Here is a 25,362-nt window from a genome sequence, read left to right as displayed (position 1 = left end):
TTACCTCATTTCTCTTTTCATTTAATTGCTTTTTTATTAAAATAATAGCGATAACGTGATTTACTGAAGTTAATGCATACAGGTCATTTTAAGGTAAAGTTGTAGTAAAATATAATATGAGCGAGATGCAATAGCGCTTATTACTCATCCCACTCGCACAAAAAAAAAAAAAGATAATTCATCAAAATGAATAAAAACACAAGGAAATGAAAACACAGAATTTTATGAAAACCTGCAGTACTTAAATAATTTGTAAAATAATCCAGTCGTACTTTATGGATTTAATCTCAATTTATTAAGTGATCTCTTTATTAGTGTATTTTATTATTGAAATGAGAGTGTCGAACTTGCTTCTCTTTAAATACTGTAATCCCAGGCGTGAATTTACATTTCCTGACAGAAGCCTGACTCATATTCGTTTCACTCTTGCATCTCCTTTGGTGTGAATGAATGAATGAATGAATGAATGATGCATTTATATAGCGCTTTATTCTGTATTGCTGTACACCCAAAGCGCTTTACAATCATGTGGGGGGGTCTCTCCTCAACCACCACCAGTGTGCAGCATCCACTTGGATGTTGCGACGGCAGCCACACTACAACGGCGCCAGTGCGCTCACCACACACCAGCTACAGGTGGAGAGAAGAGAGAGTCATTGAGCCAATCAAGTGTATGGGGATTATGGTGAAATGACCATTTATCATTCATCATCATTCATTAACATTAATAATGTACAGTTGCTCATTCATTTGAAACATTTCTTTTTTAACTTTGAAAAATCTAGCATTTTTTAAATGTGTACATTTATATCACTACACTAGAGTTATTTTACTATAGAGATTTTTTTCTACCCTGGCATTAAATTGCAGGAAACTAGTTAACAAAGCTGCAATGTGGTTTTTAATAGAGGTGCTTAGGGAGTGACTATAATTTTGACATCTGCTGCCATAATCCATCTCTCTATATAATTTTCCCCTTATTTGGAAAGAAATGGAAAAGCAATAATATTGTTTTGTTTTGCAGTTGTAGCAAATATTAATGCCTGTTTTTAACAGCAGTTTACTTCCAAGTGTTATTTGAATTTAATTTACATCTGATTATTTATTTAATCACCGTATTCTCATCCTGGCATCCGTCTACTTTCGTCTATGTTTCTGGCCTTAGAGAGGTCTGAATTCATTTCCGGCATTCACATATCAGCCAAAATCCTTGCAAACCACCTTGGAATGAACCAAATGTTAGAGGTGGAAACTGACTATTGTAGTACTTCTCCTAAATGTCTGCTTAAATCTTGGACATATTTCAGTATTGTTTTTTCTTTGATACTTTTGAATATTTTCCAGAATGTGATACAGGGATTGTCATATTCAGTGACTGAAGGAACACCTGACAATTTGTGATACAGTGGTTTTGCCGGCCAAACCCCAGTGGGTTTAAGAAATCATTAGGAGGGCTGCAGGATATTGCTAAGGATTCAGGGCTGTCATGATTGATGATATCTAACTGTCATAACGGAGCTTTTCAGATGACATTCATAAATATGTGAATGTTCTATGCAGTGGGGTAATGCAGGCGATATGTAGCGGGATGAGTCGACTCTAGCATTCGTTCAGTCTGGAATCTGATGATTGGACGCTCCCTCCCACTGCGTGCTGGACTCTATTACTGGCCTCATGCAGACTGCATCAGAACCTTTGATCTCTCTATATCCATCTCTTTCTTTCCTTTCATAAATTTTAATTAGTGTGAATGTTGAGCTGAGAGTCTCTTTACTGATTCCTTTATTAAAAAATTACTTCTGGACAAAATGCATTTGAAATGATTCCGTCTGAAGACCAAACGCTGTGATCTCATATGAACTTACTTAAATCAGTTCTTTATTTGCCATTCTCTGTATGTCCAAAATCTTCCAATTTCTCATCTTACTTTTTTACCTAAATCCACAGTCATCTTATCATGCGAACAAAAAGCTGTTATGATTTTGGCCCGTTCATCCTGGCAGATTTGCTCCAGGTGGATGTTGATTTGTGCCGCAATTTTCAAGCAGTACAACAGATTCTTGGATTGAGGAAGAAAATGAGCATTTTATAGGGTGCTGTTTTGAATGAATTGCCAGGTATATTAAAATACAAACCAGCTCTGGGCCAGTTCTGCTCTGTTACATGTTATTAGTGATACTGGCTAAGGTAACCCTCACTGTTTCTAATGCTCGTACCTCTAACAGTGTCCTAACCAGAAATGATGAAATGTAAGCTACTTTTTGTCGTATCCAGCTGCAACCATGAGAAACAGCAAGTAACAGGACATTTTGTTACTCACTTAGTTTCTGTGGTGTTGTACATTGTAGACCTGTACAGAAAATGGATTTCTAACATAAAAATTACACGTGCATTTTGCATATATGTGCCATTTATATGTTAAAATCACATGTAAGCTATGTGGGAAAATTATTGTTGTTTTTCTATAAGGGGACCCACTCACAGTGAAATCTTATGGGTCAAAATCATGATCCTCAGTTGAATATTAAACATCAAATATGTTTTGATTGGCTGTCATTTTGTCACTTCAAATAATGTAATTTGGATGGTTAAAGTACTTCTGGCCAAAACATTTACATTGTCACAGTTAGTTAGGGCATTATGTAAGCCCGGTGTGTAACTTTCTGCACTTTTCTAAGCATTTTTAAGACCTGTAATAATGAAAAAGGCGAGATAAACAAATCCTAAGCCATTACTAGGGATCAGAATGTCATAGAGACTCTATGATAGCAGAATTTAATGCAAATGTGCAGTGGTGTGATGCAGGAACTGTTTTGTGAAAATTGGAAAAACTGAATAAATGTAATGCTCAAAAAATAAGTGTGTGGTTTTCAGGTCAGATTCTCCTGTGGCCACTCGTCACAGATAATGAAGGTGTTTTCTTGCTCTATTTCAAAAGAAGGTGTTTTAGTGTTATAAGAGTGCTGAATGGACATTTTTTATCAAGCCAAATACGTGTCACTGTGTGCCATGTGGTATAAAGTCTTCCAAGAGCCCTTTAAAATGTATTCAACCTTGTTAATTTTACAATACAATACTTTTTTATTTCTCACTATGACTACATAAATGGGAAGGTTTTTCAATTGTATTTGTAGATAAATATAAAACAATTACTAATTTGAAAAAAAAAAGTAACTAGGGTCTTATAATGTAAATTTAGAAATACATAATTACTGCAAGTTAATACATCATTAAAATATAATTTCTAATCATGCCTTCTGCTGACCTATTCTTTTGTACTTCCCTCGATCAAGATATTCTTAAAACTTTGTGTAGACTGAAAAATGGAAGTAATTTTTCCAACCTCTGTTGGAATCAGAACTGATTTACATGTTTAATTTGCAGTTTAGCAATAGACCAGTTAAAATTTGATGACTGATATTTTAATGTAATTATTTGCAAGCTAACATCAGTTTAAAGTTTTCAGATATTCAGTAGTCTCTTCTTAGATTAAAAAAGTTGAATGATCAAAGTTCAGTTAAATAACTCTTAAGATGGACATATTAAAAGAGCATTTGAGAAGAGCATAAGATAGCCAAAGCAATATACACCAAGGATGAATAATTATGTTTTCTGTTTCTTTGAGACTATTGGTAACATCTCCATTATATAAACTAATCACCCGCAGTCCAGTTTAAGCAAGCACTATTTGTGCACCAGACATAGTTCAATTCATTTTCTTTGTTTTTACCATACATATCCCTAAGTGGTGGTGGTGGTAATCTGACTTTTTTTTAGGAATTGTGTTCATGTAAAATTTACAGAAATAAATAAAATAAAGTAATTCATCAAATGATGATTAATTGAAGGAGAAGAGCATTATAACTCCATATATATGGATACGCGGTGTAGTCGAGCTCACTTTCTGCCTTTTAAAGACCCATTTTTATCCCTGGAGCACAGTGGTGGAGTAATTCTGTACAGTCTCAGTAAAGTATGCCAGATGCAATAATCAGCTGCATCCTCTACAACTGAGCACTCAGAAGTGGCCTGCGAGATGGAGAATTGTGGCAAATTTTTAAAAATGTACACTGATTTATGGGTTGTGTAACTGATTCAGACTGATTTACTGCACCATGTGAAAAGCTTGGAATAAATTATTATTATTATTATTTAAATTTTTTAAAGAAGTCTCTTATGCTCAAAGGTGTCTTTATTTGATGAAAGTTAAAGTAATACTATAAAATGTTATAATTTCTGAAAAATCTGGAGTAATGATGCTGAAAATTCAGCTTTGAAATCACAGGAATAAATGACATTTTAAAATCTACTAAAATCAGCCGGTTTGTCTTGGTGAGCATAAGATACTTTTTTTTTTTTAAAGATTTTTAAAAATATATAATTATTCCAAAGTTTGACCTGTCGTGTACATAATTATTTTAATGAATTGGCTGCTAAAACGTGCAGACTGCAAATGCAAATAAACAGTTCTATCTGAGGCCACAATTCATTCTTTGTAAAATCCCACAAAAAATGTATTTAACAAATCTAGTCCGTGTATGAGGTCATAGCAGTGGGAACATTGGACCGTAACCTCATCTTTTCTTCCAAGAGCACTTGTTAGTCGTGCTGTCTCTTGCGTCAACCCGTCTATCTCTGGCTGAGGATGAGGTTATCCTTTTTGTGCAGCGATCGTTCTCATTTCTAAATCAGGCTTTAAATGTCATAGACTAATCACAGTGTACTCAGCTGAAGGTGCTTTTCTCCAAACTCAATTACTCTGCTTGTTGTGATGATTTTGCTCTGAGAATGCTTGTCTTCAGCTTTGAATAGTTATTTGTTGGCTTGACAGTTTGATGCTTCAGCGCTATGGCTTTAGGGAATCAAAGCTGAAGGAGGAGGATGCATGGCTGTACTCCTTTTGTCCTTTTTGGCTGGGTTGTGAACCAGTCAAACTGAAAATAATTTTCTCACTGAATAGCATGAGGTTTGATGGCAGAGTTTCCATTCCAGCAGAATGCAGTACAATTTCAATGCACAAAGTGTGATTTATCAGAGAACTTAAAGGGACAGATAGTTCACCCAAAAATGAAAATTGGGTCATTTCAGGGAAAGACTGTTCAATCAGCGACAATATTTGCTACACCTCCGGGCGGCTATTTCGGACATCCAAATCCAAGTCCTAGCTAAATGAATGGGGGAATCCTGAAATCTCAAAAACTGCCTGCTGATCTCACAGTTAAATTACACATTTCAAATCACCAACAAAATCTGAAATGAACTGCCCCATAAATTTAGTTCCTTATGCTCAAATAGCGTTAAAAAAGCTTATTTTTCAGTCTAGACCAGCCAATGCGCATGTGCTGCCATAAGCGTGAGTCTCTGAGATATAGGCCCCTATTTTAACAATATATGTGTTTGGTCTGAAGCGCATGGTGCAGGTGCACTTAGGTCGTGTCTGAATCCACTTTTGCAAATTTAACGATGGAAAAATGGTGATGATCCAAAAGGGTCTATTCTCTTAATGAGTAATGGGTTTATTTTGGCCGTAACGTGCAAGCAACTAATCAAAGTCTCTTCTCCCATTCCCTTTAAAATCCAGTTGCTCTTGCACCATGGCAGATTCACTAGTTCATTCTTACAAGGTTTTAAACACAAGGTTTAAGCGTACGTAATAATAATCTTTTACATTGTAATTCTTTCATTTTTAATATTTGTGCGTGTAATAAGTTTACGCGCATTGTGCATCCACCTATAGGCGCATATTTTCTAAGGTGCCCTTAAAATAAATAAAAATACAATCGTTTTCAGTTACGAATAGCCTCAGAATAGCAACGTGCCAACAATGCGCCTGAACACACCTCGTTTTCAGACCAGCACACCCATGGGCAAACAGATATTTAAACAATGTGGCGCTGGATGTGAAAATGATAACTGCGTCAAAAAACACTTGTGTGCATTGCACCGGGTGAATGATAGGGCCCATAAAGTACTGAGATATAAACTTGCAATTCTGACTTTTTTCTCGCATTTGCAAGTTTATATCACACTATGCTGATTTATTTTCTTAGAACTGTGAGATATAAACACACGTGCGACTTATAAAGTCCAGTTCAAAGGGAAAAGTCAGCTCACAATTTTGACATTTTCTTAGAATTGCACTGCTAAAGGCCCCTCTGTCAAGCTCCTGAAGTTTGCAGATGACACCACACTGATCGGCATCATCCAGGACGGTGACGAGTCTGCTTACAGACAGGAGGTTAAGGAGCTGGCTGTCTGGTGCAGTCTTAACAACCTGGAGCTCAACACGCTCAAAACAGTGGAGATGATCATGGACTTCAGGAGAACCCCCCCCCCCCCCCCCCCCCCCCCCCCACACTCCCCCCACTCACCATCATGAACAGCACCGTGACTGCAGTGGAGTCATTCAGATTCCTGGGCAGCACCATCTCTCAGGACCTGAAGTGGGACAATCACATTGACTCTATTGTCAAAAAGGCCCAGCAGATGTTGTACTTCCTTTGCCAGCTGAGGAAGTTCAACCTGCCACAGGAGCTGCTGAAACAGTTCTACTCTGCCATCATTGAATCTGTCCTCTGCACTTCTATAACTGTCTGGTTCAGCTCAGCTACCAAATCTGCCCTCAGAAGACTACAGAAGCTAGTCCGGACTGCTGAGCGAATCTTTGGTACAACCCTCCCCAGTCTTCAAGAACTGTACTCATCCAGAGTGAGCAAAAGGGCTGGTAAAATCACTCTGGACCCCTAACACCCAGCACACTCCCTCTTTGAACTGTTACCGTCTGGTCGACGCTACAGAGCTCTGAGCACCAGAACGACCAGACACAGGAACAGTTTCTTCCCTCAGGCAATCTCATCACTGACATTTGAACTCTTAACAATAAACATGAAACACACAACACTATCATACTTTTTTTTTTTTATTTAACACACATAATTATTACATTCCAAATTTGCACCTAACATACCTGTACATACTGAATTGTCTATATTGTATATTGTTTTTGTGCTATTTTGCATATTTGTACATTACTTTTTTTATTATCTGTGTCCTGTCCTGTCGCTGTCATTCTGTCGCACTGTGGAGCTACTGTCACTAAAACAAATTCCTCGTATGTGCAAACATACCTGGCAATAAAGCTAATTCTGATTCTGATTTATTTTGGATTTGACAGCACTAACATTTAAATACTGCTACAGAAACATACAACTGTATTTCATTGTTTTCAACGAAATAAGATTATTTTAGCATTCTTTTGCAGTATGGGAACATTTTTTGCAATAGTCACTTCATTCCTTAGGCCTCCGATTCTCAATTCACAAGTCTTGATTCTAATTGGTCAAACGCTGTACTCTGTGAGCAAATTCATAAGAAATAATTGACAACCGATCATTGAATTATTGTTAAAGCAATATGGGCACGTGATTACAGTAAGTAGAAGGGTGTTATATACTGACAACAAGGTTCTGTATTGTATGTGAGTTTACTTTGGCACAGTATCGTTTTTCTTGCAGCTTTTTCTGTGGTAGACTACACAACTCTTTAAAATTACAGATATTATTTGGCAAAGTGAAATGTAACTGCAATGCGGCTCAGATCTGGAAGTACTTCAGAGCCATGCAGTTATCAAAACCTGTGTCAGAGAATCAGAATCAAGAGTGCTCTGTTATTATTTTGTGTGATGTTCTACATTCTTCTAGTTCCACGTCTTTAGCACTCCCATTGTTCTCACATAATCAAATGAGCAAATGGACATGAAATATTGATTTGGGAGAAATAATTTTTTTATATAATATGTAAGCATGTAATCATAATAAATAAGGGTTTTCCAAACGGGGGGTTGTAAGGAAACTGCAGGAGGTTTGTGAGTTGATGAAAAGCTAATAATTAATTACATCCAATGCAAATTAAAATAAATGGAGTTGCATGATAATCACAAAATAACTTTGCAATTATCAAATCAAAGACTGTGGTTGAATTAAATAATTGTATAGTCTGATGCCCTGCGTGCTTCAAATCAAAGTGCGGTACTTTGTTTATGCAAGAAGCTGGAGATCTGGTGTATTCAGCTTCTCCGTTGACAGTAAATAAAGCAAACTCCATCACTGCATGTGCTGCGAGTTTCATATGCATTTGGGAACACAACGTGTGCTAGGTTCACTTTATTTACAGATTTGTATCATTTTTGTGGGCAGACGTTTACAGTATTTCCACAGTATTTTGCCAAAATAAAAGCTTGTAATTTTGATATATTCCACGCTCAAGGTTTTGAATGTTTGAAAATAAGGAATTTAAGACATAAATATTAGTATTTTACTTAAAGCGCATAGTATAAAATAAAAAGAATATAATATACAAATATTTTATTTTACAGTGCAATAGAAACAGTAATATATCTTCTTGTAGAGTTACATTTACATTTAGTCATTTGGCAGATGCTTTTATCCGAAGCGACTTACAATTGGGGAATACAAGAAGCGAATCATCTTGAAGAGGCAATCAGACAGAGGAAGTGCTCGTAACACCAAGTCTCAGTCATTGTTCAAATAAGTGCAAGCTAGCAAGGGAAGGAGAGAAGGATAGAGGGAAAGATTAAGTTTTTATTTTTTTTTGAGTTTAGGATGAAGTCAATTAGTGCCGAAAGAGATGAGTTTTCAGTTGTTGCTTGAAGATCGATTCCGTATAGGGGTGGGAAGATTATTCCACCAGCCAGGAGTTAAAGCAGCAACTACAATAATAATAATAATAACAACAACGATAATAATAATATATTGTAATATATTACTACATTTGATTGGGTTTCTAAAACACAAGTGTGAATGTAATGTAAACTGAGAGACTATTTAGACTAAAAAGAGGTTTTATTTTAAAATCCAGCTAGTCAAATTTAAAACACAACACAAACTACATTTACCAAAAAATATTACTGATTAAATATTTGATCTATTGCATGTCATATGACCATTAACCAATGTCAGAGATTCGTGAACATGCAAATGTGTTAATTATTGAAATATTAACTTAAAATATCATGGGGTACTTCACATGTTTTTGCTAAGGGGTTTAACTGACAAAAAAGTTTGGAAGCCCCTTATATAGAGTCAGCTGGTGCTTGTCAAATGAAATGATAGACCCGTCCTGATTATGCTTTCCAGGTTTGTTTTGTAATGATGACTAGCCCATCTGGCCAATGCTATGCAGTTCAGGTGATTTTAGCATGTTGTTATGAGGTGGCTTGAGTGTTCTGGGTGCTTTCTAGGTGGTTACAAATCAAAAGAGCCCATCCTCAAGACTCTTTGATATTCTGGTCTCTTGCGTTCCTCCTGCAGTGTCTGACATTTTTCACCCATTTCATCATTTGCCAGATGAGAATGTCTGATCCCATAACTGACTGTCAAAGGACTGTGTCTCTTACTTGTGAGTGCCTTCAAAAGTCCCAACATCATGATCTAAACAATTTTTAACCTGGTAATAATCTGAATGATCTCACTCCATCCTCCTCTTCCTCATTAGCGTGGTTCTAGTTAACTCCAGCTCAGTTCCTCGACTGCTCCCGGAGGTGGACTGAGCAGTCTGTCAGAGTCAATCCTTCAGTCCGTGTTCAGCCATGTGAAAAGCCCCTTATGTGGAGTCTTCACCCTCCCATGCCCCTCTTAGCTGTGGAGGTTAACCACCTCAGCACTCAGGACGTCTCCTCCGCTGTCCTCCACCCTCAGCTCCAATGTATTATGCAGATGAAGGCCACTCATTATTGCTATTTTACTGTCTGGTCGAGCAAGAGACATTGTCTTGCATGTAAATATGCTGAGGATATAAATAAATAAGCTAAATGAAAATTAGAAATGTTGCCTTAGCAAATAATTGACATGACTGAAATTAGTTAAAGCACTAAAATTGGAAAAACTGGAAATAAACTGAACTAAAACTGAAATCAAAATGTATGAAACCTAAATAGAACACAATTACTAATAACACAGTGAAACAAGTTTTGTTTCACTTTTATTTTTAATGTTTCTTCTTGAAGTTTGACATTCTGAATACGGAAATCACAAACTCAACGTTTTGTTCATCAATAAGACACTCATGCAAACATGAAAAAAATGTGTTGACAACTTATACAAAGCTAATCTGTTGAATGTTCCCATCCTTGCAAAAGCTAAATATTTTTAAAAATTAGTGCAAAAACTTATCTGTACTAAACCAATATTTCATTATGAATGATACAAGTTCTAAAATTTAACTGACCTAAAGTTTTGATTGCGATTTTAACTTTTTTAACGTTAGTGTGTAATGTTGCTGTTTGAGCATAAACAATATCTGCAAAGTTATGATGCTGAAAGTTCAATGTAAATGGCGCTTTTAAAATTACGGCAATTTAATATACAAAAACGGCTCATAGGGACTATAACAAGCTACTTCCCGGGTTTGTGTCATCACAAACCCTGATAAACCACGCCAATGGGATCATGCAACAAAGGGGTGGAGGTCATGTTGCGCTGCTTTAGAGAAGAAGAAGAGTTGTTGCCATGCCATCAAACGAAGCATTAACATGTTAGACTGCACTCTTTATAAACACAATCAAGCTAAGAAAAAAAAAAAAGCCAACCACCCATTTAAGGGAAACTAATTTTTGTTACATTGCGTAATTAAATTAAAATGAAAAGATTGAAAAGATTATAAAATGTCGTAGAGCTTCTAAGAATGTTTCATTGTTTACTACATTTTAGAAGATTTTCCTTCTCTTTATTTAAGATTTAGTCAATTATTTGTCTCATTGATCCCACAAAAGACCATGTTAGAATGGATGCAGACAGCAGAGGACAAGATTTTCAGTAATATTTCCAGTCTGTTCATCACACATAGCTATTGTATGGCTTCAGAAAACATGGAATATAGTACACATATTTGACATTTTGGAGCTTTTTCCATTCACTTTTATTGTATAGAAATGAGTGCTAAGGACAGTCTTCAAAATATTTCCTTTTCTGTTCCACAAAACACTTTCATTTTTTGAAAAAAAATTTAGTCTTTTTACAAAGAAAATTTGTAAATTTACAATTCAGTCTAAAAGGAGATTTGTCCTTTTAGACTGAATTGTTCAAATTGAGATTAAATAAGCTTTCCATTGATGTATGGTTTGTTAGGATCGGACAACATTTGGCCGAGAACATTTGAAAATCTGGAATCTGAGGGTGCAAAAAAGTCAAAATATTGAGAAAATCGCCTTTGTTGAAGTTCAAATGAAGTTCTTAGCAATGCATATTACTAATCAAAAATGAAGTTTTGATATATTTACGGTAAGAAATTTACTAAATATCTTCACGGGACATGATCTTTACTTAATATCCTAATGATTTTTGGCATAAAATAAAAATTGATCATTTTGACCCTTACAATGTATTTTTGGCTATTGCTACAAATATACCCCAGCGACTTAAGACTGGTTTTGTGGTCCAGGGTCACATATTGTATATTCACCAAAGCGATGATGATGGGAAGGACCTTGAGTGCTCCAAGGCATAAACAACATGCACTAATGTTCTGTAGTATCCTTACCCATAATGCAAAATGTCTTCCCTAATCCCCAAAATGTCTCCGGTGTCCCAGTGGCGTCTGCGAGTTATGTGCACTCTGGTGGTCCGCGTGTATGTGTACATGAGTCGGGCCTCAGGCTGTAGGTGTATTTAGGTTGATAATGAAGGGCTGCAGTTAAACACACTCATGTTCACCTACAGTGCAGCAAAGACCCTCACAAGCCCCTCTGTTAGAATTGGAGAAGTTAGGAGCACTTTCTCTTTAGAAGTTAAAGCTTTCTTCTCAGTAAAATATTCAGTCTGCATTAGCATATAAATGCACGTCTGGTGATGCATGTTTAATGGTGGGTGATTTAAATGTATAATATTCATACACAAAGTGATGATGTAGCTGTAAATGTGCAAACACTGAGTGAGGCGGATGAGTCCTGATGCTAAAGTGAGTCTGCATAGCTTTCTTTCTTTCTTTCTTTCTTTCTTTCTGATTTGTCTGATTAGATTTTCTTTTCTTTCTTTCTTTTTTTTCTTTTTTGCTTGCTTTTTCTTTCTCTCATGCATTGTCTTTCGTTCCTTTTTTCTTTCTTTCATTCTGTTTTTCATTTGTCCATTTTTCCATTCGATTATTTATTTGCTTGATCATTCCTTCCTTCGTTCTTACCATCTTTCTTTCTTTCTTGTTCATTCTATTTGTTTTCCCTTTCTTTCTTTTACTTGCTTGTTCTTTATTTGATTTTTTCCATTTAGGTTTTTTTCTTTTTTGCTCACATTCATTACCATTTATTTGATCTTTCTTTACTTCGTGTGTTCTCTTTTGTTCATTCGTACATTTTTCACATGCTCTTTTTCATTCTTTCAGTTGATTGTTAATTCTTTAATTTTTTATTCTATTGTCTGCTTGCTCTTTACCTCATTCATTCTTTAAATCTGTTTCTTTTGTTTTCTGTCTCTCATTTGTTGTTTATTTTGTAGTTGATTCACTTTCTTTCAACTTTGTTTGTTTGTTCACGTATCCTTTTGTTAATTTTTCTCTTTTTTTCATTTCTTCTTGCTTTCTTTTGTTCTGTGAAATGGGAAACAATGTTTTCCTGTTTGCACTTTCTAAAGTGTTGAAAAGGTTTATGGTTGGTAATAATATTTACTGTTGGCAGTTTTGTGCTTTCCTGTCCTTCAATAACAGCCTCTCTGTAAAGCCTGTATTACATTGTGATGTGTTCAGAAAACAGTTTTGGACTAGAGAGGACATTGTTTGACGCTTTACCATATGTTTGCATCGTACATCAAGAGCAAATGAAATTCAGTCCTTCGTGATATGAAACAGACTCATCTGAGTTGTCGCTGACGTGTCTTCACAGAAACCCAAGCAGAAAGACTGGCACCCTCCTGATGGCTTCATTCTGGGGCTCTGGACTCTGATCTTGCTCGTGTTCTTCAAGACCTATGGCATCAAACATCTCAAACACATCTTCTGATTCATCCCTCCCAGCACCGCAGAGGTCATAAAAGAGTCCAGCCTAACTTTCTTCATGATTGATTTGGTCAGGAATAGGTTTTTATTTATTTTTTGATGCAAGTTTGTTTTCTTTGGGTTTTGCTGTGTATCATTTTTTGAAAGTGACATGCTCTGACTTCTTACGTTCAAACATTCTTTGTTGTTTGGAGCTCAGTAGTGAAGTCCATTTGAATTTCACACAGGGCGTTTCTTTTGAACTAAACACACACAGACAGCTTGCGGGGAGAAGCATACTTTTTTGTTTGTTTGTTTGTTCTTCAATTTCCAGTTATAGTTTCATCTCTTCAGCCCAGAGCAAATTAAATTATTTTCTAACATTGTTAATGGCACATGTGGAATTGTAACTTGTAATGAGGGCATGCACTCCTCCCAGATTTCTTCATTTGTTCATAGTGGGATGAGATGCGTTTTTTCTTTTTTAAAACAGATAATCTAAATCTATATATGCAATTGCTGATCTGTTGTTTCAATTGAACTTTGTAATTTGCATTCTCGTTATTTAAAGTGGGAAAGGACATTGCTTTTCAGGGTACACAAATAATGCACGGGCCGTATTTTATCAATGAAAATTAGTAATTATTTAGCATAAAGAAAATAAAGCCTATTTTAGGATCATTACTTTTTTTCTTCATTATCTTAATGAAAAGAAACATCTCATTGTAATACAGTGATGCTTTTTTAATCAGCATACATCAAATTAAGTACAACAAATGATAACATGATGTGTAATCACCACTGTCCTTAATTTAAATAACATAACATTCATTTTCCAATTATAGCAATGAGAATGAAATAGTTTTTCACACATATCATTAAACTGCTGGCAACTGACTGCCAAGAAGTGGGTAGAAAATGTCATGAAATTAGTACAAATATTTAATTTCTCCTAAAATAGGCTTTGTTTTTTAAGCAAAATTGTATTTCTTTGTTTGAATTTCTTTGTTTTTTTTATGACCTAGACATTTTCATGAGATCATCAATGTGAGGAATTAATGGACAACAAACAACATGTCCATGTACAGCAACCAAACGGCTCTGTCCTGTGTCTATCCATTAGCATCTCTGCTGCACTTGAACTGTTACGAATGTGCTCTAAAAGGGGTCGACCGAATTCACCCCCAGCTACACAGCAAGTGTGAACGAGAGATTGACAAATTGGACTGTCTAATTGAGTCTGTCTGTCTAATGCATCATTAACTGTCGGTAACTGAGGATTGTTTAGGAGAGCAGAGCTCACATTAAAATATTCACTGGCACTCACGTTGTGTGAGGAAATGCATTACAAGAATTTCTACAGTGCCATTTCTTTTCCCATTTATGTTCTCTAGCATTTTGCTGCATGTTTTTTATTATAAAACTGGTTAAAGGTGACGTTTTGAATAAAGTCTACTGTGAAAAGTCTCTGAAAGCTTTTCATGTTCTGTTCCTTTTCAATTCGAAGGAAAGTAATAAAGCAGAAAAATAGTGGGAAAAGGAGCAGGAGCTCTTTTTTTCTGCATGAAATGAAAGAGAACAAAGAACTCACATTTTAAAATGGAGAAGCATTATGAAATGAACTCTCGTAACAATGTTGAGTTATAGGAGAGCTGTGAATGGATAAACACCTGCTAACTTTAATTTTAATAATATAAATATCGGCTTGATGCAAGACCTTTTGGCTTTTTGTGCAGTTATAAGCTGGCACAGAGGGAATATACAGAGTTCTTTTTGATTCTGCAGTGCATTTCATGATTTTGTGATGTGAAATCATTTAGCATGTAATTCCAGGGCTGGCTTAACATATATTTGGGGTTTAATTATAGCTCAGCACCCTGTGATTTCATCTCTCTTTTTTCTCAGAGCCGGAGATGTTTGTCTCTCAGTCAGCGACTCACTGTTTGGAAAGTAGCTGGGCCACCATTGATCAATACACCACCAAGAGAAAGACTCCTAGTGTAGTAATCCAGATCTAGCTGCGGTGGCCCATGTTGCTTTATTTCTCACCAATATCATACCACAGTGCCACACTTGAGCTATTCTGTTCATTTTGTTTTCTCTCTGCTTTCAAAGATTGGCTACAGGGTTGCACAACCTGGAGATGAGAAAGTGGTCTTGTGTTACACTAACAAGAACACGTGCATACTGTACCAGTATTGTGGGTTTAATGTAAATTAAGCTTAAAATAATCATGATTTTAATGTTAATAATAATCTAAATGAAACTGAAATAAAATTGTTCATTTTTTTTTATCTTATTTCAGCTATTTATTTTAAATATATTTTTTTAAATTGTATACAGTGGGTACAGAAAGTATTCAGACCCCCTTAAATTTTTCACTCTTTGTTATATTGCAGCCATTTGCTAAAATCATTTAAGTTCGTTTTTTTTACCTCAATGTACACACAGCACCCCATATTGACAGAAAAACACGGAATTGTTGACATTTGTGCAGATTTATTAAAAAAGAAAAACTGAAATATCTCATTGTCCTAAGTATTCAGACCCTTTGCTCAGTATTTAGTAGAAGCACCCTTTTGATCGAATACAGCCATGAGTCTTTTTGGGAAAGATGCAACAAGTTTTTCACACCTGGATTTGGGGATGCTCTGCCATTCCTCCTTGCAGATCCTCTCCAGTTCGGTCAGGTTGGATGGTAAACGTTGGTGGACAGCCATTTTTAGGTCTCTCCAGAGATGCTCAATTGGGTTTAAGTCAGGGCTCTGGCTGGGCCATTCAAGAACAGTCACGGTCACGGAGTTGTTGTGAAGCCACTCCTTCGTTATTTTAGCTGTGTGCTTAGGGTCATTGTCTTGTTGGAAGGTAAACCTTCGGCCCAGTCTGAGGTCCTGAGCACTCTGGAGAAGGTTTTCGTCCAGGATATCCCTGTACTTGGCCGCATTCATCTTTCCCTCGATTGCAACCAGTCGTCCTGTCCCTGCAGCTGAAAAACACCCCCACAGCATGATGCTGCCACCACCATGCTTCACTGTTGGGACTGTATTGGACAGGTGATGAGCAGTGCCTGGTTTTCTCCACACATACCGCTTAGAATTAAAGCCAAAAAGTTCTATCTTGGTCTCATCAGACCAGAGAATCTTATTTCTCACCATCTTGTGGTCCTTCAGGTGTTTTTTTGTGTCTTGCACTGAGGAGAGGCTTCCGTCGGGCCACTCTGCCATAAAGCCCCGACTGGTGGAGGGCTGCATTGATGATGGTTGACTTTCTATAACTTTCTCCCATTTCCCGACTGCATCTCTGGAGCTCAGCCACAGTGATCTTTGGGTTCTTCTTTACCTCTCTCACCAAGGCTCTTCTCCCCCGATAGCTCAGTTTGGCCGGACGGCCAGCTCTAGGAAGGGTTCCGGTCGTCCCAAACGTCATCCATTTAAGGATTATGGAGGCCACTGTGCTCTTAGGAACCTTAAGTGCAGCAAAAAAATTTTTTGTAACCTTGGCCAGATCTGTGCCTTGCCACAATTCTGTCTCTGAGCTCTTCAGGCAGTTCCTTTGACCTCATGATTCTAATTTGCTCTGACATGCACTGTGAGCTGTAAGGTCTTATATAGACAGGTGTGTGGCTTTCCTAATCAAGTCCAATCAGTATAATCAAACACAACTGGACTCAAATGAAGGTGTAGAACCATCTCAAGGATGATCAGAAGAAATGGACAGCACCTGAGTTCAATATATGAGTGTCACAGCAAAGGGTCTGAATACTTAGGACCATGTGATATTTCAGTTTTAAAAAATGTCAACAATTCTGTGTTTTTCTGTCAATATGGGGTGCTGTGTGTACATTAATGAGGAAAAAAATGAACTTAAATGATTTTAGCAAATGGCTGCAATATAACAAAGAGTGAAAAATTTAAGGGGGTCTGAATACTTACCGTACCCACTGTATATATATATTTTTATAAGAATGGGTTAATTTTAATAACCCTGAACAACATACCTAAAAATCTCAAATCTAACGTGACTGTAAATATAGTCTATAATATAGAGTTGTATAACTGTTCAACTCTATAGTGTATATAACACAAGTTTTAACAAGAAAATTAGTGCACATTCTTTTATAAAATTATAAGCTTCACATGCTTTTAAATCCATCATAAATTTGCCCTATTAACTTCTATTGTAAGAGCCTCATTACAGCCTTGTTGTTTTTTTGCTTTTTTAAAGAACAAGTTGAAATGATTCTGAACAACTTTTGAACCTGTAATATTCCTTTAATTAACCTTTTAGCTATTTACCAATGGAATTTAAAACTGCATCATTTGTCTTTTTTCATATAAAATGAACTCAATTATTGTGGCCAGATCCACTAAGATAACCCTATTATTATTATAGGAATGACTTTATCTTGAAAACATTTCTCCTACTTGCTGTTTTTCACATGATTTCCTCCACAGCTGTAAGCATACAGAAATAATAGTCGCTGAATTCTTGTTTCCCCTCAAGATAGACAGGCAACAGTAGCTTTTGCAATAATTCAACTATAATAGGGCGACTCATCACTCATAGCTGCAAACATTTGTGCATTCAACAGCAATGCCAACTTGTCAGTCATCTGGGGCGCATTAATGCGACGGCTGCTTTAACAGTCCCGACGCGTGTGTACATTTGCGTGACTGACAGGTGCAGCGCATTCATGGTCAACGATGCATGGCCTCCTGCTGTGACGGCCGTAATTACACCTGTGTGCATCCTGTACACCTCTGACATGCTCCTCTCCAGACTGACCAGAAAAATAATGGATGTTGGGTTTCGATTTCATTTTTATATGCCCTGTGTTGCCCTTATGCTGCTGCATTTCTTGTCGATCCTTACGCATTCCAGCAGGATTCATCTTAGATATTTCAGCTTTGATAAATGTGAGAAAGCTTGATCAAAACTGTAGAATTACACTGCATATTATTATTTATTTTTTGTTAAAACATTTAAAATCAGTCTCACAATCAAGTACATTCGTTTGCACCTTTTATCGGTTTAACACTTTCAGCAGTGCAATGAGTTTGAAAAAAATGCTCTAATTGTGTTTTCTCAAGATAATTTCAAAGCATTAAATAAATAAATAAATAAAAATACAGTGTCAGTTGGGATAATAAAATAGGAAAATAAAAAACATAAAAGGATTCAAAACTGTACTATGAAATTCACCTGTTATACATTTCAAGATAATGTCTAACATTTTTAAAATATTATGCACTCCTAAAAATAAAGGTTTCAAAAGAGTCTTCACAGCAATGCCATAGAAAAAAAAAAAAAAATTAGTTCCAAAAATACACACAAAAAAATTGCCACCCATTTCAACTTAGAAAGTAAAATATTTAAGGCGTGAACTGAATTAATTTTCTTTAGTTTAGAAAAGTTTAGAAAAGTCTATTCAACTTGGTTGTATAAGTCATTTCAACTTGAATTATATTCAATCGAGTTGAATTTGATATAACTTTTTCTCAACTTAATATAAAAACAGAAGTTGCATGACTTACTAATCATATAATTTTTTTACTGTGAGCTTTTCTATGGACAGAAAGTTAATAAAAGAACCACTATTTTCTTTATATTTTAATAATCTAAAGATTTTTTTTTTCACTGTAAAAGAGACTTGTTGCAGTTAAAAGATTCCATGGATGTTGACCTTTTTTCATGGAACCATCCGTGCCGATATATAAACCTTTATTTTTAAGAGTGTAAGCATCGTTAATACACTGGACATTGTTGGGTTGATTATTTAAGTCAACATGAATAAAACAAAATGGCATTGTTTTTACTTTCTTATTGCACATTTCAGGCCTCACTGCGAACAGTTGATCCCTTTATGTTATTTTAAAAACTATCTTCGTAATCTTTCATAAAAATGAATCCAAAAAAGACATTTCCTTGCATTTCCTGTTCTGCTGATGTCAAAAAGCACTGTCTTCTAACAGAGACCATTTTACACAATCAAAGTTGGATAAAATCAAGTGCCGTCATTCTGTCCTCTCATTGACTATTCCGTTTCTTTCAATAATATGTCATATTACAAAAGTAAAATAACCTGCAAATGCTGTTTTACATTCTCTTTAGCACAAATTTTGTTACGGGCAGATCCTCGACATTCCAGAGCTCTTGGATCCGCCACCCTTTCTAATTTTCCCTATACACTGCATAAAACAAAGAACTCCCAGTGATACTCAATAAACTGCTGAAATATGGATGCGTACAGACTACTGGAATGCGTTTTGTACCTAAAGAAACAATGAATGTGCAAAAGAAAATGTTTAAGCATCAGTTATCCTTGAATCCGAGTCTCTCTCAGTCAATCCAACGCGTAAAGCTCCATCCACACGGCAACAGGAATTAGCCAGTGATCCATCTGAGGCAGTTGGAGATCTTTGAAGGCTCTGGTGAGAGTCATGTCTTCTGCGATCGGGGAAAGGCTGTGGTTGCCGTGCTGTTTCTCGGTAACGGCGGCGGACTCCAGTCCGGCTGGTAGAAATGGATGTTGAACGTCCGAGCCCAGCTGGCAAAGACCCGCTTCTCTGTGATGAAGCGATGGTGGCTGCCTCGCCGGCCTCGCTCGTGGGAGATGTACATGGCACATTCGTCCGGACCCGTCGGTTCGTAGTAGTGATATGGGACAGAGGGGTGCTGAGACTCCCTGTACACAATGAGAGCAGAGATTAAAATGGGGACCGTGTTAAGGTACCATTTCATTCCCCCGATTCCCAAATGAATCCTGAGCTAGATATTCATTTTCAAGGCAATTAACCTGATTTGGTTCAGAGAATAACTGGCTTTAAGGGGAATTAATTGATTTTATGTAATACATTATGGTTGCAAAATGGCTGGGGGGAGAGGTCATGCCTCAGTGGGGTATCACAATGGACCATTTAATTTTCAGCTCTCGATTATTTTTCTCGTAGCACTGGTACACAGCAGGGGCTAATGTGGCAATATAACCCACTATGCAGGGAGAAAACCCTGAACAAACCTGCAGAAATATAAGATCTTTGACCACATTGGAAATATGTGATTCACAATACAATTTTAACAAATTAACAAACGAACAGAAAGATTTAGGACTTTGAAACATTGTAAACAACATCCCTATTTCTAATAAGGATACCAGTTATCAGCTAACTAAACATTTAATTTTAAAAATAGTATATAATCTTATATAAAAAGGGCTATAACATGAAATTCATTACATAATTTTAATATCAGTGCATAATTATTTCTAGGTCAGCAATCTTATCAATCTTACTGTATAAATTTAAATGTCAAAAGTCATTTATAGCTACACCACTGATCAAAAGTTTGGGGTTTGGTTTTATTTTTTGAAAGAATTTTGTACTTTTATTCAACAAGGACACATGCAGCCCCCCCCCCAGAAAAAAAGTCTATATATTGTTAATATATATATTATTCATCAAAGAATTCTGAAAAAAAGTATTACAGTTTCCACAAAAATATTAATAAATGTTTTATGAGCAGCATTTTAAATTATAATTTCAATAGAAAATGTTAAATTGTTATACAATTCCACAGTATTATGCTTTATTTTTGAATAAATGCAACATAAAAGACTTTCTAAAACATCTTAAATCTTAACAAAAAAATCTTACCAACCTCATTTTTAACTAGTGTATGTAAAATCAAAAAGAATGCAAAATAATCTTTTTACTAATGGTCTCAAGTTTGGACCTCACTGTATGCTGAAACCCAAAAGCAAAGCAGTGAAATCTGACTTACCTACAGAAATCCGGAGGCACCATGCCGTACACATTGATTCTGTCACAGAGCTCTAAGGCAATAGTCATTGTGAACCAGCCTGTGCTTAACCACGAGTTAGAGATTCTCCTGGAAGAGAAACAGAGAGAGAATGTGACTGTCTGCTGAAAACAATACAATAAATACCAAACTGCGAGGCGTGCTGTAGTTAACATTCCAGAAGATATTTCCATTAGAAATTCCACACACGCAAGCCCAAGATTCTGTTGCGTTTAGAGTGCTGTCCAGCTGTCAGGATCATTTCTACAACCGAACGTTATCATCAACTTCTCATCACTTCTGCCAACCTGCCATCTGACATGAAAGCCCTGGTGAATCTTTGACAAATAACACATTAATAAAGGAAAACAAACAGCATTAGTGAACAACAACCCGGATGTGATTGATTAGAAGCCTCTGATTACTGTTAAATTACCTCAGACAACAGAGCATCACTGTCTGGCAGATGCAACGTAAATAATCTCTCGGGCATGCGCTATGGGCAGTCGTGGCCTAATGGATAGAGAGTTGGACTTGTAACCTGAAGGTTGTGGGTTCAAGTCTCAGGTCTGGCAGGGATTGTAGGTGGGGGGAGTGAATAACCAACACTCTCTCCACCCTCAATACCACGACTGAGGTGAGACCCTTGAGCAAGGCACCGGACCCCCAACTGCTCCCCGGGCGCCGCAGTATTGGCTGCCCACTGCTCCGGGTCAAATTTCACTACTGTGTGTATACTTGGCCACACACCACTTCCCTTTAGAATATCCAATGGAATTAATCAACATCTAAACTATTACCTCTGCACAGTTCACATAGAACATGTTTTTGCATACCAGTTTTTTCCATTGTTTAAAAAAAAATAAAAAATTTAAAAAGCAGTATCTAACACATGACATGGCATCCAAAAAAAATGCAGCGCATAAGGTAAACTAAATTTTTTGTGTGTTTTTATCATTTTAATTAGTTTTTGCCTATGTAGATTTCTTTCATTTTTATGTTGTGTTATTTTAGTGCATCAGGATAAGACTGCGTGTCTTTAGTAAATCCTGACAGTAGTTTTTTAACGCCAAATGAGGGTTTGCGCTCGCGCAAGCTGATAGTAAATCTGGCCCTTAGTGTTTATACAAATCACATACCGCTGTCACTACTTTTTGTGTTTAATAGTTTCGTAAAGTTTTAATTTCTCAGCATACTGCCTCTTTTATTAGAGGACATATCAACTGAAAAGATGGTGTTCAAAAAGTTCAAAAGCAAAAATATACAAGGCTTACTCATGTATTATCGAGGTGGAAGAACTAATACAATTTTCTGAGCTGTATTTGAAGTGCAAATACAGGATGTTTGGCTCCATATAAAACTATGTATGACTGTCAGATGAAGGTTGGTTCATTTAGCATATAGTCTCAGAAACCATTCAAGGATAAAGAAGCCCCCAAAGACATAAACTTGCTTTGCCATTTGAGGGTTAAATAAATCATAAATACAGTGAAATTTTTGTGCTTGTATCTACTAGTGCATCTTTAGAAGAACTAAACAATGTATGTAATACACAAGGCGATACACGTCTTTTATTAGAGGACAATGATGTTTAGTGCATGAAGAGATCTTACAGAAGTGTGTGTGGTACAGTATAACATGAGACTGCTCATAAAGGCAAAATGAGGATGACCACCGCCTCTGCATTTCAGCTATCCAAAGAATTCAAGTCTGAGGTTCTATTTTTGCCCTAAACGTCACAACACTGAAAATATGTGCTTGACCAAACATCTGGGGAAGTCGTGGCCTAATGGTTAGAGAGTCGTACTCATAACCTAAAAGGTTGCGAGTTCGAGTCTCAGGTCTGGCAGGAATTGTAGGTGGGGGGAGTGAATGTACAGCGTTCTCTCCATCCTTAATACCACGACTGAGGAGCCCTTGAGCAAGGCACCGAACCCCCAACTGCTCCCTGGGCGCCGCCCACTGCTCTGGATGCGTGTGGATGGCTTAATTGCAGAGCACAAATTCCGAGTATGGGTAACCATACTTGCCACCTTTCACTTCACTTAATATTTAATGTCAATATCCAGCAAATACTATCCAGATATCATGGAAACATATTGCTTAGATCAACTCTCAGAATCCCTATGAACACATTCTGACAGACCGTATTCTCCAAAGCAGGATTGTTTAGAAGCCAATGTGACCAGATGCAGGAGAAACCAAGAGAACAGGAGAAAACCGAACTGCTAAGTCGTGGAAAAACAAAATGCCAGAACATTGGGCTGTGTTTGTCCCGCAGGGCTTTCTGTCACTGCCAGGCCGGAGAGCAAAGACACTGCGTCCCCTTTGCCAAGTGCTCCTGCATGACTATTTACATGACAAATTATAGCACCATCAGCCTGAATTACTTTGGGGTTTAACTGTAAGTACAGTTTCAGAAGGTCCTTGAGGGCTGAGGTTCTCATGGCCCTATGACTCTTTAAGAAAGCAATAAGCCATGAGACACCATGCGTAACCGTGATTTTACCACAGGAAATGGGTGTTCACAACATGACTAGACTGGTTTATTGCTTTTATAAAAAGGCATCAATGTGACAAGACACCACTGTTCAATAAACAGTTTCATATGTTCATTCAGTTTCATACATTCATTTTATGACTGATCATTTACAGAGGAAATAATCTAAAAAATATGATATTGCATATACATTTATATGTTTTATATACACATTCATATATTTTAATATTTATTAATATTTCAGGTTTCAACAAAAGAACTAACAAATCATCAATAATTATTGAACAATTATAATTGGAAAAACAAAAAAGCAACACGCCCCCCCTAAAAGATCTGGAAAGTTCTGGAAATGGAAATGTTATTTCCATTAACGGTTATTGCATACTGTATGTATTCTTCTGACAATGCAAATGGAACGCGCTAGTAAAATACTTTTTTTTTTTAATTAGTCTGATTTCCAAGCAAATGACTCTAACGATCTTTTACTTTTTAGTGAATTAAGACCATACAATGCAACCATTGTAATTCGATTCCTGAATGAATGAATCTCATGAACTGGTTCTTTGTAGTGAATCACACACATATAATTTGTGACATTGTCTCATGAGACTTAAATCAGTGTATTTTGGTTGTTCATATTACAGCATGCAGTTAATTATGCACATTAATGAATATGAATATCAAACAAATGAGTGAAATATGTTGCCAAATGTTTATGTTTTGTATTGTTGTTTATTTAATACTGTATATGGGTAGGGCCAATTATAGGACTGCATTTATGATGCCTCTACAAAGACAGAAATTTTCTTTAAAATGCCTTTGTAAACACCTTTTGCAACAACTGTTTTAAATGTATTATCAAAATGATTATCTACAGCAAATCCTACTCTAGTGAAAGCATGGCTCACTGAATATTAATAAGGTTACATGACTGGTGCTTTTTTGTCTTTTTTTTAATCTTGAGAATTCCTGGTTATTATAAGCCAGGGGTTCTCAACTCTGACCCTTAAGGCCCACTTTCCTGCAGAGTTTAGCTCCAACCCTAATCAAACACACCTGAACAAGCGAATCAAGGCCTACAGGATTACTAGAAAGTTACAGGCAAGTGAGTTGGCGTTAACTGGAGTTAAACTCTGTAGGAAAGCGGACCTTGAGATCCAGAGTTGAGAAACCCTGTTACATGCTGTCACTATGGTTAGCAATAAGCCCCAAGAAGCCATGGTTTACAGTGAATTTATTACAGCTAAGGGGCGTTGTTAGGATAACGCAAAGCGCAGTTGCCTACGACCCCCTTAGCTGTTGTAAATTCACTGTAAACCATGGCTTCACGGGGCTTATTGCTTTTATAAAACGGTTATTCCATATACATATATGTTTGTAGAGTAATTTACAACAGCTTCGAACTTGCCTCAACCAATCAGAATCAAGGACCGGAACTATCCGTTTTATAATTTCACAAAATCAAAAAGTAAATTATTATTTTAATAAGCACAGTAGGCTTGCATGCAGTGCCGATCCTAGACTTCTGGGGGCCCTATGCAAAACTGGCGGGGAGGGGGAGGGGGATGGGTTTAGTGGGGTATGAGTGTTATGAACGAATGAATGAAGCGCATTTGTCCGTGTTTCACTCCGTCTCGAATCGCACTCACGGAAAGCGCTTGACAAACAGTGTCTCTTCCGAGGCTCGGTATGCTTTCAACTCGTTTTTTTAGTCTCGAGCAAGAGACTGTACGACATTGACGTTACATGATTTGGCTTATTTTTACGTAGAAAGGGCGACAGCGCACCGCATTAAAAGAAATTATCATTCATGTTTTCATAACCGCTGACCAAATTCAAAAACTAAACTAAAATTAAATAATCTTTGACAGCAAAGGGGGCCCCCTGGTGTTTCGGAGGCCCTACGCAGCTTGCGCATTTTGCGTATAGGGAGGATCGGCTCTGCTTGCATGACCTAAATTAGATTGAGCTCAGCTCAGGATTTATTCATTTGCAACCTAGATTTTCAACCCAAAACATCACTGAAGTAAAATTTACTGCTAAAAATAGTAATTATTGGTATATGATTGCTTGAGATTAATGCATTT

At 36.7% G+C, this 25,362-nt stretch overlaps 2 protein-coding genes across 2 annotated transcripts in view; one reads left to right on the top strand and one right to left on the bottom strand.

The window, feature by feature from the left end:
• The window catches only part of LOC306881096 (GPI-anchor transamidase-like), a 45,318-nt gene extending 30,873 nt beyond the window's left edge, over positions 1-14,445 (top strand). Inside the window, exons 11-12 of the mRNA XM_079435006.1 lie at positions 12,887-13,027; positions 14,004-14,445. Of these exons, the coding sequence (XP_079291132.1) occupies positions 12,887-13,003 (117 nt within the window). The 3' untranslated portion in view covers positions 13,004-13,027; positions 14,004-14,445. The remainder of the gene's footprint in view (positions 1-12,886; positions 13,028-14,003) is intronic.
• A 4,971-nt stretch (positions 14,446-19,416) lies between these two features.
• LOC306880902 (alpha-N-acetylgalactosaminide alpha-2,6-sialyltransferase 5-like) overlaps positions 19,417-25,362 on the bottom strand; it is a gene marked incomplete at both ends in the record, with an annotated part of 34,585 nt that continues 28,639 nt past the window's right edge. Inside the window, 2 exons of the mRNA XM_079434708.1 lie at positions 19,417-19,663; positions 20,758-20,865. Of these exons, the coding sequence (XP_079290834.1) occupies positions 19,417-19,663; positions 20,758-20,865 (355 nt within the window). The remainder of the gene's footprint in view (positions 19,664-20,757; positions 20,866-25,362) is intronic.

This window comes from Barbus barbus (assembly GCF_936440315.1).
Source record: "Barbus barbus genome assembly, chromosome: 15".
In the NCBI taxonomy this organism is placed as follows: Eukaryota; Metazoa; Chordata; class Actinopteri; order Cypriniformes; family Cyprinidae; genus Barbus; species Barbus barbus.
This window is presented reverse-complemented; position numbering and strand designations above follow the sequence as displayed.